Below are 16,991 nucleotides of genomic sequence, written 5' to 3' on the forward strand. Positions count from 1 at the left end.
CAAATAACTGTCAGTTATCTGTATATGCTAAAATTGAGAGAAAGAAAATATAATTTCGAAAATCTTGACTAGTTGATGGTCCAGCCCTGTGTCACCTTGCACACGCAACGATTGGCGTAGATGTTGCGAGAAATCGCGGATGTTGAGTCATCGTGCTGTTTTTACTCATAAAACTTTGAATCTCGGGGAGGGCAGTTATTTACTACGGAAAACAGTCGTCTCGACAAATCATTGTGACGAGAACGTAATATGATTCTGAACGTAATATATGATGTAAAATAAAATCAATTTATAAAAATGGATTTAATGCTGCGAAAGATACTCAGTACGACAAATGTGTGAGATCTTTAACTACAGTATAATAATAAGAACGATAAAGTAGGAAGCTGAAAAAGTGATAAAGTATATACAATTAATATAATTGAAACAATTATAAAATACTTTTAAGAAAGTGAAAATTAAACTAAAAATTAGAAATATATGGGGAAAAAAATGATAGAAAATCGTTCGATAATATCCACATATTTTAGTAAAAGAGTTAATTAGGAAAAAAGTTAAAAAGGAATAAATTATTGAGAAAAGTATAAGTCAGCTGGCTTCTCAGTTAAAAACCCATGATATGCAGAAACGCCTCGTGCATCGAACGGGGAGAGGGACAAAATGCAGAGTCGCGTTCGCGTGAGTCACCGTTCTTCCTGCTTTTAATGCGATTTCGGTGGTCGCGACGCGTAATGACGTCTCATTGACGTATAATCGTTTCCACGTTAATCCGAAAGCGGATACGCTCAGCGAATTAACGGTTACTCATTTCTTAGTAACATTAGTATCCTGATTCAGCATATAACTTAAGGCAGTTAACGAGTCATATCGAGTTTGCCTTCAAACACTTGCGGCTAAGCCTTGCAATCGAAATGCGACCAACTAACCACGTTGTTTGCTGTATCACTGCAGTCGAGACTTTTACTCGAGAGTCTTAATGGACGGATGGCTGGCGGATAAAAGGGGATAATACGATACAACAGGATACCATATGACGCGGAAACTCGAACCATTTTCTGTTCTAGCGAGCATCTATAGTTTCAGCTGTGAAATAACGGAAAATATTTCACCCCTATTAAATTAACTTTACTCTCTTCGACCAGTTAAATAAATTTCAACATATGGTAAATTAAGTGCTAATTAAGTGCTCAAGCCTGAAATTGAGTGTTTAAATATCTGGCAGAAAATAAAATATATAATGTATGTAAGAATGGTTTTGCTGAAGCATCTAAAATTTAGTTATTATAGATACAAATATGAAAATAATTTTATTAAATTATTAAAAATAATAAAGAAATGAAAACGGTGCTAGAACTTCTTCTAGCAGTGCTCATCATGCTTGAGTTTCCTACATAATAATTTTGATGGTCCAACAAAATTATTTTCACACAGATCTACTTTTATATAGATACTTCAAAATCGTTCTTTTCCTGTAATAAGAGGAGTTGAGTCTTAACGTTAAGTTATAGCTTTCTCATATAAAAAACTAAACATCTAATATATGAATTAAAGAAACAAACGAGCCAGAATTAGAGTCTATAATTCTACTTAATTAGAACTTAATTTTACAATACCACTAAATTTTATTTAATTAAAATTTATTTAGGTGTTAGTGAGACTATAACTTAATGGAAGCCATTAGATTTCGATTCGCACGATGCGTACCCTTGGGGTGCTTCCAAGAAAAATGTGCGCTTCCTTCCTCGGTCGAGATTAATCGTGTCTGCCGAGTGTAATCGATTTATCGCTGATTCCTGCGGGCACCATGAAACGAATTTGCGCGAGGCTTGTGGCCTTATTCGAATAAAACTCGAGCATATCGTTCGCTAGCCGTCGCGTCGATCGCAAAAGAAACGAAGCAAACGTTCTGCACGAGCGAGTGCCATCGGCTGGAACGACCACGATTCGCTGTCGCAAGAATGATCGACCTCGATCGAGATTCGATCGTGGTCTCAAACCAATATAATAATAATAACTATCGGGCACACTATGAATCCATGATGGCCGTGGGACAGAGGTTCAATTATGTTGAGGATTGACGACGGACTGAACGTATTCAGTATCGAATGTAAAGTAGACATACACACGATTTCGCTTATTTTTATCAATTAATTGTGGCTCATAACATAAATATAACTTTCCTTTTTTTCTTCGCCTATTTTTAAATTATTCGCGATATTTCAAGTCTTACTTGCTCGCGAAGTTAGCGAGCAAGTCATATTTGTCATATCTTTAATTTTTACTTTTTAGTATAAAAAAATACGGAACTCTTTTATTTTTATAAGAAACTATATAGACTTATAAAAATGTTACTAGAACTATCATTATTTTTTTATCTTAATAGATAGAATATCGTGCTGAAACTTCATAGATCCACAGTCATGCACGCAGACCAACTTCCGGACGTAGGGCTTTAAAAAATATGCAACAGTAACTCATTCAAACAAATCGTCGTGATCATGTACAGCAGTCCGTTATCCAATCAACTCGCGATATGTTCGACGTCATAAAATTTCGTTTGCTCATGAATTACAATTTAATAAAATTAATCTCAAGGCAGTGATGTAATTTTGTAATAGTTTACCTTGTTCCATAAATTACAAATCTATATGACAGATCATTATAATGCGATGGCAAATGATTCCAAGTTCACAAGAATCCATTAATAAATTATATAAATTCTTTCCCTTTTGTTATCGTGTTACCAATGAGAGTATGTATTTACCAATTAAAATAAAATTAGCAATTGAAATAAGACCGTTTAATATTCAAATCCTTAAACAAACTGTATTAAATAATTATTAATGCAATCAATTGCATTGCAGTTAATTACATTATAAGTATATATATTTACCAATTATAAATATAAAATTAGTAATTGAAATAAGGCGATTTAATATTGAAATCTGTTCCCTTAAATAAAATGTTTTAATTATTAACGTGTATAATCAACCGTGTTATGATTAATTGTACTACACTTATCGACATAATTGTTACATACACTATTAAATTATTTTTGTCACGTACAGCATGTGTTGTTAAATTATGTTATTCTATCGCAGACAGTAGACATGCGGCCTCGGTTCGATATATGTATTCTGCTGGGTGTCGAATACCGATCCTGAAGCACGTGACAGAAAACACATTCGTCACATTATTGAACGGCCAATGAACGCTGGCAGCAAGCACTATGCGTGTAGAGACAAGAATCGATCTACATTGCACGCGACTTGAGGCAGAGAAGGATGGAACAAGTCGGTCGAGACCCCCTATTAAATCATCATCTGATGCGACAGCATTGTTTACTGCTCGAGCAGCGTTTCGTTTTGGAAAATAGATTCAGAGCACGCGGCATTACAATGCCTATCTCGAATTAAGTATGACAGAATGTACACGACACCTTAATACCTTTTTTCTTATCTTAATTTTAATATCGCGACTTTTCTTATCTCAAATGATATAAATATCATTTCTACCTTCATACGTTGTATTTATTCGATCTTTAATGTGCGACACAAATTACTGGATAAAAAACTTACCACGCAATTATAAAAAAATAATAAATTTCTTATAATAAATTTATTTAAATATATGTATAATAACGACATAGAATTGAATCAAAATAGTTACAGAAAAATGTAGATAATACTATGTATATAATTATAAGAGTATTATTTTTTTGTTATATACATAGATATTAGATGACTGAGGTTACTCAACTTGGTTATTGACCGAAGAAGCGATTCAGTCTACTAGGCGTATCCGTAAATAATCCTATTATTCCATCTCTCAGTTGAATAAGAACCGTATGGACTCTAATTGAACAGAATGAATTACGGGGATGTCGGTAGTTATTCCATCGAACCAACTAGCCGCACAGTCGACTTTTCGCACATTGTTCCCCTCGCGATCAACGAAACTGTCTCTGCGTATGCTCTCATTTGCGAGATAAACGATGAAGGTTGAAATTGTCGTCTTTAGAGCGTTAGGCGCGATATTTTTACACAAAAACGAATATATTCAATAATATATAATCAATATCAAATACATATAATTAAAAAATAAAATTAATAATACATAACTAAATAATAATGTACCTAATACATTTTTTCAGTTAACATCTTAACTTATAATAGATTAATTAAATTAAACGCAATACAGAGAACAATTTTTGGTTGAAGATGAACGAATCTGGAGATTCTGATAATGCCAATTAGAATTCTGGTTATCTCTATTAGAATAATAAAAGATTCAACTAAAAAATTCGGAATTTTTCAACGAGAATTATAATTATATATAATACAACAAGATTGCTTTTCTAGTAAAAGGTTAATTAAATCATAGCTATATTAATTTCCATCATTTACATAATATTGTACTTATGCGATCATTTCAAACTTGCGAACCAATACAAGCAGGTGATTCAATTTTACATATGAATCACTGCGATAGATAGCACGTTAACGTTTACGCCCCTCGATAGATACTCGTAGTTATAACGTTTAATCAGTCGTGACATAATGAGACCTCGATGAAAGAATTCCGATGACGTTCAATTGGCATATCGTGCTACTTGCGTTCCATTACCTATGTATGGATAGCGTATGTGTCTTGCTATTATTTCATAAAAGCGTTTGCCGACGTCGACCTCGACCTTATTTTTCTCGATGAGCTTCCACTGACGCAACTGATGAAAAATATGCGAATATCTATTTTGTACCTAACCGGTTATATTATTTGGATATATTTTTTATAAAGATTTCTATATAGATACAATCTCTGTGCTAATCAGAAATCACTATTATGAGTGTTAACGCGGGGACTTTAATGCGCATATGTATTCAAACATTTTATACGCATATGTATGGAAGGAATATTTGCACGAAGAAGTGGACCTTTTATGTAGGCGAACGGAGATGTTTTCGCTAGCGAGACATTATCGTCTTCCAGGCAGTTCCTTATCGAAGAACGCGCGAGTTTTAAGAGAAACATTAAATCGAGCGATAAAACAGGAGAAATATGAGTGAGGAAAGAAATACGTGGGTGTAAGCGAATATAAACCATATAATAAGTAGACAGAAAAGGATTTAAAAAGGATAGAAGAGACGTGTCTGTGAAGTTAGCAAGACGTTTTATTAATTCCCAAAAAACAACGGTTGTTCCAGTAGCACTTTTCATTGTTCTACTGTTCTTGTAAATATCAAATGTTTCGCAATTTTAATACTAAAAAATCGAAAATAAAGAAATGCCGTGCTAACTTCACGTTCCAGCACGGCACATCTTCCTCTAAAGTATCAGAAGCCATTGAATATTGCGAAACTTGTTAAATGTTCCGGTTAATTTTAGACAAAATATGATATTATATAAAGTTTCAGGTCAAAATTCCAATAATTAATAACATTTAAACAGCTTTGAATAATCTTAATCCAAGAAAATGTGTCATAGCAATTTTCAGCGTCTTTGACGATAGTTCTGATTTGTTCTGCTTAGGAATAATCATTACCTAAAGTTGTTCCGACCTGCAAACATTTTTTAAACAATTTAAATGTTGCTACCAGAAAGTCACTCGACGGAAATGTGTTGGGCTGACAATTTTGGGCAGTTTTTACGATAGTTCTGACTTGTTCTGCTTAGAATCTAAGTATGTGGAACAATCATTATCTAAAGTTGTTTCGACTTGCAAACATTTTTTAAACAATTTAAATTATATTTTTCATAATAATGAAAAATAATCACTTGGGGGTACTACAATTTTTTTTTGTGTATAACTTTTTTTTGGAGCGTGGACAAATGAAAATAACGGGTGGACAAACGTGGACAAACAATGGACAAACAAATGCAATAATGATTTTATCAAAATTCGCATTTAGGGGTGCCAATTTCACAGAGCAGCTATGTGAAGTCAGCATCCCTAAATGTGAATTTTGATAAAATCATTACTGCATTCGTTTGTCCACTGTTTGTCCACGTTTGTCCACCCGTTATTTTCATTTGTCCACTCTCCAAAAAAAAGTTATACACAAAAAAAAATTGTAGTACCCCCACGTGATTATTTTTCATTATTATGAAAAATATAATAATAATGGGGTGGACAAACGAAAATAATGGGTGGACAAACGTGGACAAACAGTGGACAAACGAATGCAATAATGATTTTACCAAAATTCGCATTTAGGGGTGCCAATTTTATGGGTGGCTCTATGATTATTCAAAGCTGTTTAAAAGTTATTAATTATTGGAATTTTGACCTGAAACTTTATATAATAACATATTTTGTCTAAAATTAATCGGAACACTTAACAAGTGTCGCAATATTCAATGGCTTCTGATACTTTAGAGGAAGATGTGCCGTGCTGGAACGTGAAGTTAGCACGGCATTTCTTTATTTTCGATTTTTTGGTATTAAAATTGCGGAACATTTTTTGATATTTACAAGAACAGTAGAACAATGAAAAGTGCTACTGGAATAACCGTTGTTTTTTGGAAATTATAATAAAACGTCGTGCTAACTTCACAGACACAGAAAAGACGACGTGAACCTTTCATCTTACTAATAATATTTGTATACGAATATACATTAATACGCATTAATGCTCTTTACTATTTATCGCTTTTAGCTTAGGATAAGTTCAAATAAATATCACACATGTTACATTATTAATTGATATTTGTGATAATTTTAAACAATTTTCGTAATACCTTTGCCCGCATAATCTTCTATTTTTAAATATCGAAAAATTTGAATAATTGAATACGTGTTATATAACTTAAATACAAATTAATATATATATATATATATATGCAAATAATTGTTGAATTAACTTGTTAATATGTACTGATCTACACAAGAAATCTCCAAGGTTTGTTTCTCGATAAAAAAATATTTTTTTATGAGACTGTAATTTTATATATTCAAGTTCATAATTTTCCTTCAAGAAAAATTCATAATTATTGGATGTGGGTTAATTGTTTCAAGTATTTCTTGAGACATTAGAAACAAGAAGCAACACATTAGCGAGGGTGCGGTCTGTTTGATCTCACCGTCATCATCCAACTCACTCACGCTCCTAAGTTGTCCAGGAAAAAATTCCGTTTGTGTGTTGTACTACCCGAAGACATTGTGTTCTCAAGAAATGATTGTTTCATTCTTCATATAACGAAAGGCACGACGTGTATTCTGTAAGTGTCGTATTTTCAGGGCATTACCTGTCAGTTAAAAGAACAGTGCTATATGTGTCAAGGGCAATATCAAAAAAACTGCTGCGCTATTCTTAAAAGTATTCATGCGATAAAAAGCGAACGGAAAGGCTTCTCTTAAAAAAAGAAAAAAAAAAACATTTCAGTACCCTGATTCTGTAATTCTAAACGATAATGTATTATATTGTCGTTGCGCAGCTTACCGTGTATATAAAAAACCTACGCAATGACATAACGATAACATTACTGTTAAGAGTTATAGAATAGGGGCCCTGTTCGTTATGCAAATTAAATTCATACTTACAGAATTTTGCATTTTAACATGTAATGAACACGAACTGGTGAGTCTCGCATATTATAATAAATAAAAGGCTTTCATTTGTTAACTATATTATTTGTGAACAAGATTTTGCCCATCCTTAATTAATACTAGGTTTCGTAACACTCTTAAATTCGACGATGATCGAGGGCTCGTATCACCACGAATTCGTGTTAATTGTCGTGAATTCGTCGTCACAACTCGTTGACTTATAAGGTTCATCCTTCGTATCTTAAATTCGTGTTAATTGTCGTGAATTCGTCGTCACAACTCGTTGACTTATAAGGTTCATCCTTCGTGCTGTTAAACCGCAATAATGAAGTCACTCGGTCAAGGTTTCGGAGTGGGGTGTTAAAACAGCCGTCGCCAGCCAAACGCCGTTTCCTCGTCCACGCGGCGCGTGTCGAACCATTCCGGGCTCTCATCATCGCGTCTCGAATATTTACAGTCCGGCAGAATGTGTTGCTCTGCTTTGACACGCACAGATAGACCCACGTGCTCGAATTATTTGGAAGAACAACTATCACGTCTCTATCGCACATGATTCATTCACTTACTTGGTTACGAAACCGGCACGTTCGTCGGATCGTGAAGTCACGCTCTCGCGGTGGAACTATTATTCATATCGAAATGAAAAATTCTTGGTTACATACGCGATACGATACGTAATTTAAGCTGACCGTGAAACGCATCATAAATCGGAAAAATTCTTAAACTGAAATTGTTCTTGGAATAGAAAAAATTCCAATTTATTATACAATATATATAGTGAGATTTTTATTAATTATATAACGAGATTTTTCTATATAAACAATAGAGTAGAGAAAGATATTCGAAGTTTAATAAGTCTGACGCATCAATCGCGATTAAAAAAAGTTCATCAGAAGATATTATAATCATTTATTCAGAACGAACACTTAGTAATCATTTACTCAGTAATCATTCACTTGCTTCGTCAAGAGAAAAGAATTTCATATAGAAATCTACTTATGATTCATAATATTAATATGTAAATATCATCATCGCGGTTAAATAAAATTATGTTATTTGTATTTAATACACAAAATATGATCCTTTTATTTGAAGACAAATTTATAATCTTTACACGTTTCTTGCTTGATTATTTAACCGCTTAACATTCTTTGTCTCTTTTTCTTAATCCTGTTTTCGTATAAGTTTTTCAAAAACGTAAAAAGTATTTTAGTACCACGCGATTAAAATTTATCATATATTTTTTGCCATATTATTTAATTTTCGTGTCAGCAATAATAGAATTAAAAAAACTAAACGCATAGATATATATTGTGTCAGTTTTCTTGATAAAGTTAATAAAAATTGATGGAATAATAATATCTAAAATAAAACAGGCGTCAATGTTTTTTTTATTGGCAGTCATTCTGAAGATAAAACAGTATATTCGCTGTAAGTAGTCCAGACTACTTTCTTTCAATTGACAACTAACGTATTGAACAAGATGCGTTTATTTGTAGTCTGCTCGTAATAAAAGCGACACAGTTGATTCTTAACGTCATCTTCAATTAACATGATAGACGCTAACCAATCGAGTCGAGACCATCGCAAGCAACTACGAGTGAGTTATCAACATATCTTCATAACGGCAGCAAGATTATCGACAGAATTCAATGCTAGTTATAGAAAAAACGTCTGAACCAATTGAACTTTAAAAGATCAAGAAAGGAGTCGAAGGTTATTATGGCAAAACAAAGTAGAAATAAATAAATTTTTATTTTAACTCGTCAAAATGTTTTTGATAAGAAAATATTGATGATGATATTTACATATTAATATTATGAATATAATACACTTCTCATAAGCAGATTTCTATATGAAATTCTTTTCTCTTGACGAAGCAAGTAAATGATTACTGAGTAAATGGTTACTAAGTGCTCGTTCTAAATAAATGATCTATAAAAAATGTAAGATGCAAATGCATTAAATATCTTTCAAAGGATGATGTCATAATTTAAAGAAGCTGCAAAACTTTCCGACAAGAACACAACTTCCGTTACAATCGAAAAAACTTACATCATATATAAAATTCAATTGTATACAGCCGATAAAGAAATAATTATAGAAAAAATATAAATAAATGATACAGAATAAAATTTTTATTTTTTAGATTATTTGATAAAAATCGAAAGATATCGATAGATAGATAAAAAAAAATAAGAATCTAAATACTTTTCTCATCCGGATAACATTTTCGAAAAGCGTCTCAAGGACGGTAGCTTAATCCTCTTAAGTTCCTTCTGAGAAGAAATAGGATCCTTCGATCCAATATCACGTGCAAACAGAATTAAATCATTCCCTAATCTACGATGAGGGTGACATCCGTCACCCTCTTTCCTCTATTCTCATTTACAATCGAGACGATACGTGAGCGAACAATATGCGATTTCATTTATAAAATTCATAAATTTCAGCAAAAACGACAACTGTTTCCTCTTTCCATGTCGTTTTTTAAGAAAACGTATCTCGTGTGTTAAATTATTACGAAAATATACAGCAGATGCTCTTCTCTTTGATAGATATAAAAAAAACCGATGTAAAGATAAATTAGGAAACCTAAGAAGATCGATTAGAGTAGAAAGATCGCAATACTTCGCATGCGTTTTGCACGACTCGTACGAAGTACCGTAAGAGACAACTTCCAAATGGCGAAACAGTCCAGGTGCCACTACAATGCACATCTTCTCGAGGAGGAGTGTTTGCCATCTGGACTAACCGAGTTGAGAGAAATATCTGCCCTAAACCAGTCAAAAAAGAATTCTATTTTCGTTCTAAACGTTTTTTCTACTGTTTCTATAAAATATCGTATACATTTCAAGAAGTATAATTAAAGTTGCATTGTACAGCACGATTAAATTTAAGGTTATTCAACGCAGTAGATACATATTGTTAAAGATTCTTTTTTTTTTGTTGTTGAAAAAGCCAACCTAAAACCTTCTGTAAAAATCTACACTGTTTAATAAGATACTTCATAGGATATACGATAGAACATTGTACATACAGCTGTTTTTTCCCCTAAAAATCAGGGTTTCGTCTGTGACTCGCGTAACAACCGACGCACTGTGGTGCGCGACTTCAAGTGGAAAAAGCTCAATTTTTTTATGTTAATTAAAATCTAATTTAAATTCATATTCTTACTTCAAATAGTCCAATGAAAAATAAAATCGAAAAAAAAATATAATAAAAAAACACGTTAACAGAGAAATAGTATAATAACATATGAGAAGTGTATTAAAATTCGTGACGGACAGAACTCACTGGGCCAAACGGATGCAAACGAAACAAAGTGGATTTCAAATTTAAATGTATAGAGAATATCTGACATTTTGAGTTTTGTTGTTAAAATGTGTCAATTTTTAGTAATATCACTTTATATATCGTAATTGACCATAAATCTTAATTATTGCTAAAAAATTATTCAAAATCATACATACATATATGGTATATGTATATATATAGGGAAGTAAAGTAATCTTAACATAAAGTATGATGTTAAAATATATCGATGTTCCGTCACGAATTTTAATACACTTCTCATATCTTATTACACTATTTCTCTGTTTACGTATTTTTTTGTTTTTTTTCGATTTTACCTTTCATTGAACTATTTGAAGTAAGAATATGAATTTAAATTACATTTTAATTACCATAAAAAAATTGAGTTTTTTCTGTCTAAAGTCGCGCGGCCAGACCACTGTACGACGCCATATGAAATTACGGTAATCCGACGCTATACACGTAATCCGAGCAGATAATTCAACTTAATAGCTTCGTACTGAGCCGACCTTCGGATTTCACCTTCGCCTGCTTGTCACTTTGAAGGAAATCCACATGAAAATTCGCGTGCGGTAGCCATTGCGTGTTCTTTTCTCCCTTTCCTTTCCCTTCGCATTCTTTTTATCTGACAACGAGACGAGACGTCGTGAAAAATTCATGGATGGCGTATCAGAGACAAAAGAACTTGCCATCCGTGAACGCAGAGCGAAGTAAAATTTACTCCAAAAATTCGTAGAGTCGTCGAAGGGACTGCGTCTTAAAATTGAAGAGTTTGAAGCAACGGCGATTTAAATGACTTTTTAACATTAAAGTGTCTTCTGATTAGAATTTTGACGTGTTCGCGACTTTTAGCTTTTAATTAGACAATTGCGTGGCGCGCGTGCACTTTAAATTCAGAATCCCGGAATTTACGGTGTGACGAAAAGGAGCCCTGCAATGACATTGCCGGGGCTTCGGCTTCGGCTTCGCGGAAGAGCCAGTAAGAAGAATGCAGTCTTGTCGTCGAGTTACTGACGTACGGTACATCGGCTCGGGTATCTCGACTTTTTCTCCCCACGAAACCACGTGTCTGACCAGCGAGCGTCAATTATACGAAGCTGATTTCGATAACAAACGAGCGACCTAACCGAACGAGAATGCTCGCTAAACGTGGCCGACCGCCATTGGAAATTTCAATTATCTTCTGTAACATATACGATCTAATCTTCGACGGAAAATCGCAGGATTATGGTATCATAATTGAATATAACAAGCACGATTATAATTAAATATGATTCTAAATATATCTCAAGCCTCTTGAGAGACAAGATAAAATTTCGCGAAACGGGAAATTTCCATTTCGCAACGTGCCAATGAATATTGCATAACGCGAAATATGATCAAGTTACTTTGAAGACTTTGCTTACGCAATGTGTTTACGCATTGTAGTGCGGAATTTATGGAATGGACAAATCAGAATGACTAAAAAAGGACAGACAGCTGATCGAGATGTTATTCCGTAGGCGCGACTCTCGCCTAACACCGTGTTATTGTTATCTGCTGTATTAGCTTCATCTAAGCACTTTTATAAAAAACAGACACCGTTTATAATTTAAATTTTTGTGACTGATAAACATTCTCTCTCTGATAAAAGGACAACATACCGAAATATATTTTTAGATATATTTAGAGTATTGTTATACTCGATTTAATAATTATAATAGCTTCTATATATATTTGACCGAATTTCTCAACTCGTATCACCATTTAAATATTCTTCGTTATGTAAAAATCTTTCGACATCGATCGGCCATATGGTATTTTGTCGCGTCTTTTGTTACAGGCAGAGGGCAGGCGTCCTATACTTGAATGTTCTATAGTTCCTTCGCTCCATTTTCTGGACATTGTCCTTTTTGCCTCAAAATTATCTCAATCACTTCATTCATCGATTGCATTCAGCAGCTCTGAAATTGTTGTAAAATTCTTGAATTTTCATTTGATTCAAACATTTAGATGATAGAGTGAAGAACTATAAGAGCAAGATCAATTATATTAAAGAATTTTACAACAGTTGCAAAGCTGCTTTAGTAATTTTTGTAATATAGTATTTATTCCTCAGAAACAGATTATTTTGTTAGTTATACCTTTCGCTTCTCAGATATAAATACACTGTCAAAAATCATTTATCTTGCCAAAATCAGTTAACTCCTCCAATTTGAGGATCATGTACTACCGACGTGTGTCGATTAAGTGTTCCTTTTATTATTAAATTTTCTCAACATTTCTCATGTACTCTCTAAATGAATCTCTCTTTTTTTTTTTGTTACAATGCCCCGCACACTCGACTGAAAATCGCTCGAGTGACCCATTGCGATACGTCGGATCGTGGCTACGTGCACTCCGGGACACCCGGTGTATTTACATAAAACTCAACCACACGTAGGCCGGTAATACGCGTCGGTCCGGTTCGGAATCGTCGAGTGGCGAGATGCGGCGAGAACCTGCATGGCCACGCTAACCTGTTGGATCCAGCGCAGCGGAGCAAAAAAAGGTAAGAGGACCAGTCAACAAAAGATATGGCTGCCGGATTTTTCTACCTGGCTTCGCATCGTATCTGATGTCTGACGCCCTTTTCCCTTAAAAATTGATTATTTCCCGGATGTTCTCAAATTTGAATAATTATTAGATTTGAACACCGTTACTGTAAACTAAACGGAATTGATATTCACGCACGGAAAGAACGATTTTGCTAAAGAATCAAAAGCTTTAACTAAATACACAGATTTAAAATAATTTTTTTGAAACAAATTATCGAAACAATACAAATATAAGAAGGGCGAAGAGCCAAGTAAACTTATCGAACAACATAAATTTAATAAAACGCTTTAATAAGATCTTTAAAAATTACAAATTATCGAAATATTTATATAGAAATCTCAAGCATGATGAGAAATGCTGTAGAAACATATTATAATAGTTAATAACATTCTAGTAATTAATTTGAGTATCCTACATAATTATTTTCAGATCTGTATCTAGCTAAATTTTTAGATACTTCAGCGAAATCGTTTTCTTTCAGTGCATCAACGTTATTGAAACGAGGTTTAATTAATTATGACAGAATTAATTATGGGATATCAAAAATATACATTACTTAATCTTCGACGTTTTTAAAAATATATCGCGAACAATGAATTCTCAAAAATGATGTTAATGATTTTTTTTCAACGACGTCCATACGCGATTTCATCCCTCCAGGGTCACGGCGATTTCGCGGAAACGCGATTGAATAATGCATTTGCACTCGTTACTTCACGTCATAACGTATTCATGAGTCACGGCGGTTTCCGCATCATGCGAAGAGCTCGGCATTATTGGGATAAATACTTTACTTAGACCGCGGATGAGGATGGGAGTAATTCTCCCCTGCGAAACACAATCGTCTTGGACGAAGCAAAATCGGAAAATCATAAAAAAATCATTTTCCAAATCAAAACGAGATTTTCTCTTCGGAAACAAAAAATGCCATTTATCTGCGTAAAATAATCAGATTTAAGTAAAAATGCTACCACAAGCTAAATAAACGTACGGCTGTTCAATATGTATCTCCTAAAAAAAACCTTTAAACGTTTCTTTGCGTCGATATGCATAAATAATTATTGCGATCTTAAATTGTTTGGAGTTTTAATTTTGTATTAAAGACGCGCGTTTCAACGCATTGATTTATTTGCCGAAATATGATGTGCATCCGTTGAACGAAAAGAAGAATATCAGTGAAAATACTCGACAGATTACCATTATCGCACTCGGGGGGAGTCACACGAGAGATACAAGTTAGTTCTTATCGCACAGCCGTCAGGTAAACAATGCGTTAAAATTGTTCTCTCACCGGAAGCGTTTCCTCGCTTAACGTTGTTCGGCAATTTTATACCACCGCGTTCTCCATGCCGCGCGAAAATTTATTTCGCGAAAACGAACAAACTTTCGCGAACAAAAGCAGGCTCGGTGAAAAAAATTGCATATATCTCTCTCTCTCTTCCCCTCTAGCTCTTCCGTTTCTTTCTTTGGACTTCTCAAATTTGTGTATGTATAAAGCATCAAATGCAGATAAAAAATTGAAAGTGTTGAAATATAGAATACAGTAAAATTTTACGTACAAGCTTTATGAGTTAAGTACTTATTCTATCTTTTGACTTTTTATATCTTTCCCACCGGTTTTTCCGATTGTATCAGCAATAACGGACCACCCAGTGTGCGGATGGATATGGGAACCGGCTTGTTCAATCAATCGTTCGAAATTAGCTAATTCGACGAGGATAAAACCGTCCTGCATCGGCTTGGCTAATTGCCGATGCAAAGACGATCAATGTTTTCAGCATCGTAAAATTAACCGGTTTACCAAAAAAAAAAAATCGTTAATCGGTGGTTAAAGTGGTTAAAGCTGAAGTTTTTTTGTTATTTGTTCATTTTGCAGAAAATCGAGAAATGCAAAATCCGTTAGTATCAATTATTTTTCTATTTATATATAAGCAACTAAGATCCAACTAGACTGTTATAGGCTTTGATTCGTATTAGTTATGTTGTTACATTGACGGTCCTTTAAAATTTTAAATTATTTTTCTGTTTAAAAAAATATAAATGATTAAATATTAAAATAAAATAAAATCAATGCTATATATGAACTACTATATTTTTTATCTACGTGACTCTCGAATTAATATATTTACTATTTACTTAATAACAAATATAAATAAGTGTATTGAGAGAAAAATTAAAAAGTTTAATGTTTAATTATTGATTTCTCTTTTAAAATTAAGATTTAATCATTTTTTGTACTCAAATATATGTCTAAAATATGTAATAAAATGTAACATATTATTAAAATATATGATATATCATGGCTCTCAAATTAATGTTTAAGCAAATGCAAGAAATTTTAAGAAGAAATTGGCTAAAGAATTTAAATTAAACTTTGCCATTTTTCGTAATGACTGCACCTACTAAGTTTAGATCTGTCATAACTGCATGCGGCATGTTGAACTGACTTAACGATCGCGCGATTCCATTCCTTATTTCTTTCATATATATAAAATATTATCCAGAAGCGTAAGATTACTTCTTCGATCTCTCTCTCGCAACGAACATTTTCGGTCTACAAAATTGCGAAGTGACAGGCATCGCTCCGCTTTGAATTAAGCGTGCACGATACATGCGCGCCATTTTGCCGGGTACTTCAAAATTGCAGCAATCGTCGCATCGCGCTAGCCGACAAGTTCAAATTCCACCTGTTCCACGCATCGAGACGTATCGTGTATGTACACATTCAAATATGAACGCGAGAAAGATCAAAGTCCAGCGGCTACATTAGGAAGTCGAGAAGTGTAGAAGTCGCGACGAAAGAAAGTGGGGAATAAAAACATAAGATCAAGAAATAGAGAGAGAGAGAGAGAGAGAGAGAGAGAGAGAGAGAGACTCGGTAGAGGGTACTCACCGAGATCTTCCACGAGGCGCAGCATGACACCGCCGATGTGCAGCTCTCCCTTCACGCGTAAACTCCTTTCGACCTGCAGATCCGTCACGTAGACGCGCAGCACCCAGCTGCCGTCCACCTCGTGGCCGTCGGAGTACATGCCGGACGCGATAATTCTCTCTTCTCTTTTTCTCCTGTTTCCCTCTTCCTCTTGTTCGCCGAACGGCGATGTCAACGCGGGCAGGCGGGAGGGAACGGGAGGAGGTCCGGTTTCGCACTCGCACTCGTATATATACACTATACCGGTGCGTTATCCCGTCACGCGCGGTCGTGCCTCGTACTTTACGAGAGTCTCGCGCGCGAATCAACGTCTGGCGAACATGTCACCACCGTGTGTTGGTATCGTCCGGTTCGGCGACGACGAGTACGACGACCCGACGACCGTCACACGCAACGCACTACTGCCGCGCGCGACGACTGCTCCGCTCTTCCTGGCTGGCCTTCCTCAGCCTTCCTACCCCTCCGAATTCGCCGCCGCTGGGCGCACGCATACACGAATACACACGCGTGCGTAATCGCGTGGAAATGAAACGGCGGTATCTATAGGTGTACGAAAGATACAGTGCGCGCGAACCTACCACCACCTTCGTTCGCTCGGACCCGAGTGAATTTAGTGGAGTG

The 16,991-nt window shown here is 34.6% G+C and overlaps 1 protein-coding gene across 1 annotated transcript in view; it reads right to left on the bottom strand.

Moving 5' to 3' along the window:
• Positions 1–16,470, bottom strand: part of LOC108772516 (unc-112-related protein) — a 51,491-nt gene extending 35,021 nt beyond the window's left edge. The window contains exon 1 of the mRNA XM_018538051.1: positions 16,332–16,470. Coding sequence (XP_018393553.1) covers positions 16,332–16,470 — 139 coding nt within the window. The remainder of the gene's footprint in view (positions 1–16,331) is intronic.
• Positions 16,471–16,991: the final 521 nt, after the last annotated feature.

This window comes from Cyphomyrmex costatus, unplaced genomic scaffold (assembly GCF_001594065.2).
Source record: "Cyphomyrmex costatus isolate MS0001 unplaced genomic scaffold, Ccosl1.0 scaffold192, whole genome shotgun sequence".
Classification (NCBI taxonomy): domain Eukaryota; kingdom Metazoa; phylum Arthropoda; class Insecta; order Hymenoptera; family Formicidae; genus Cyphomyrmex; species Cyphomyrmex costatus.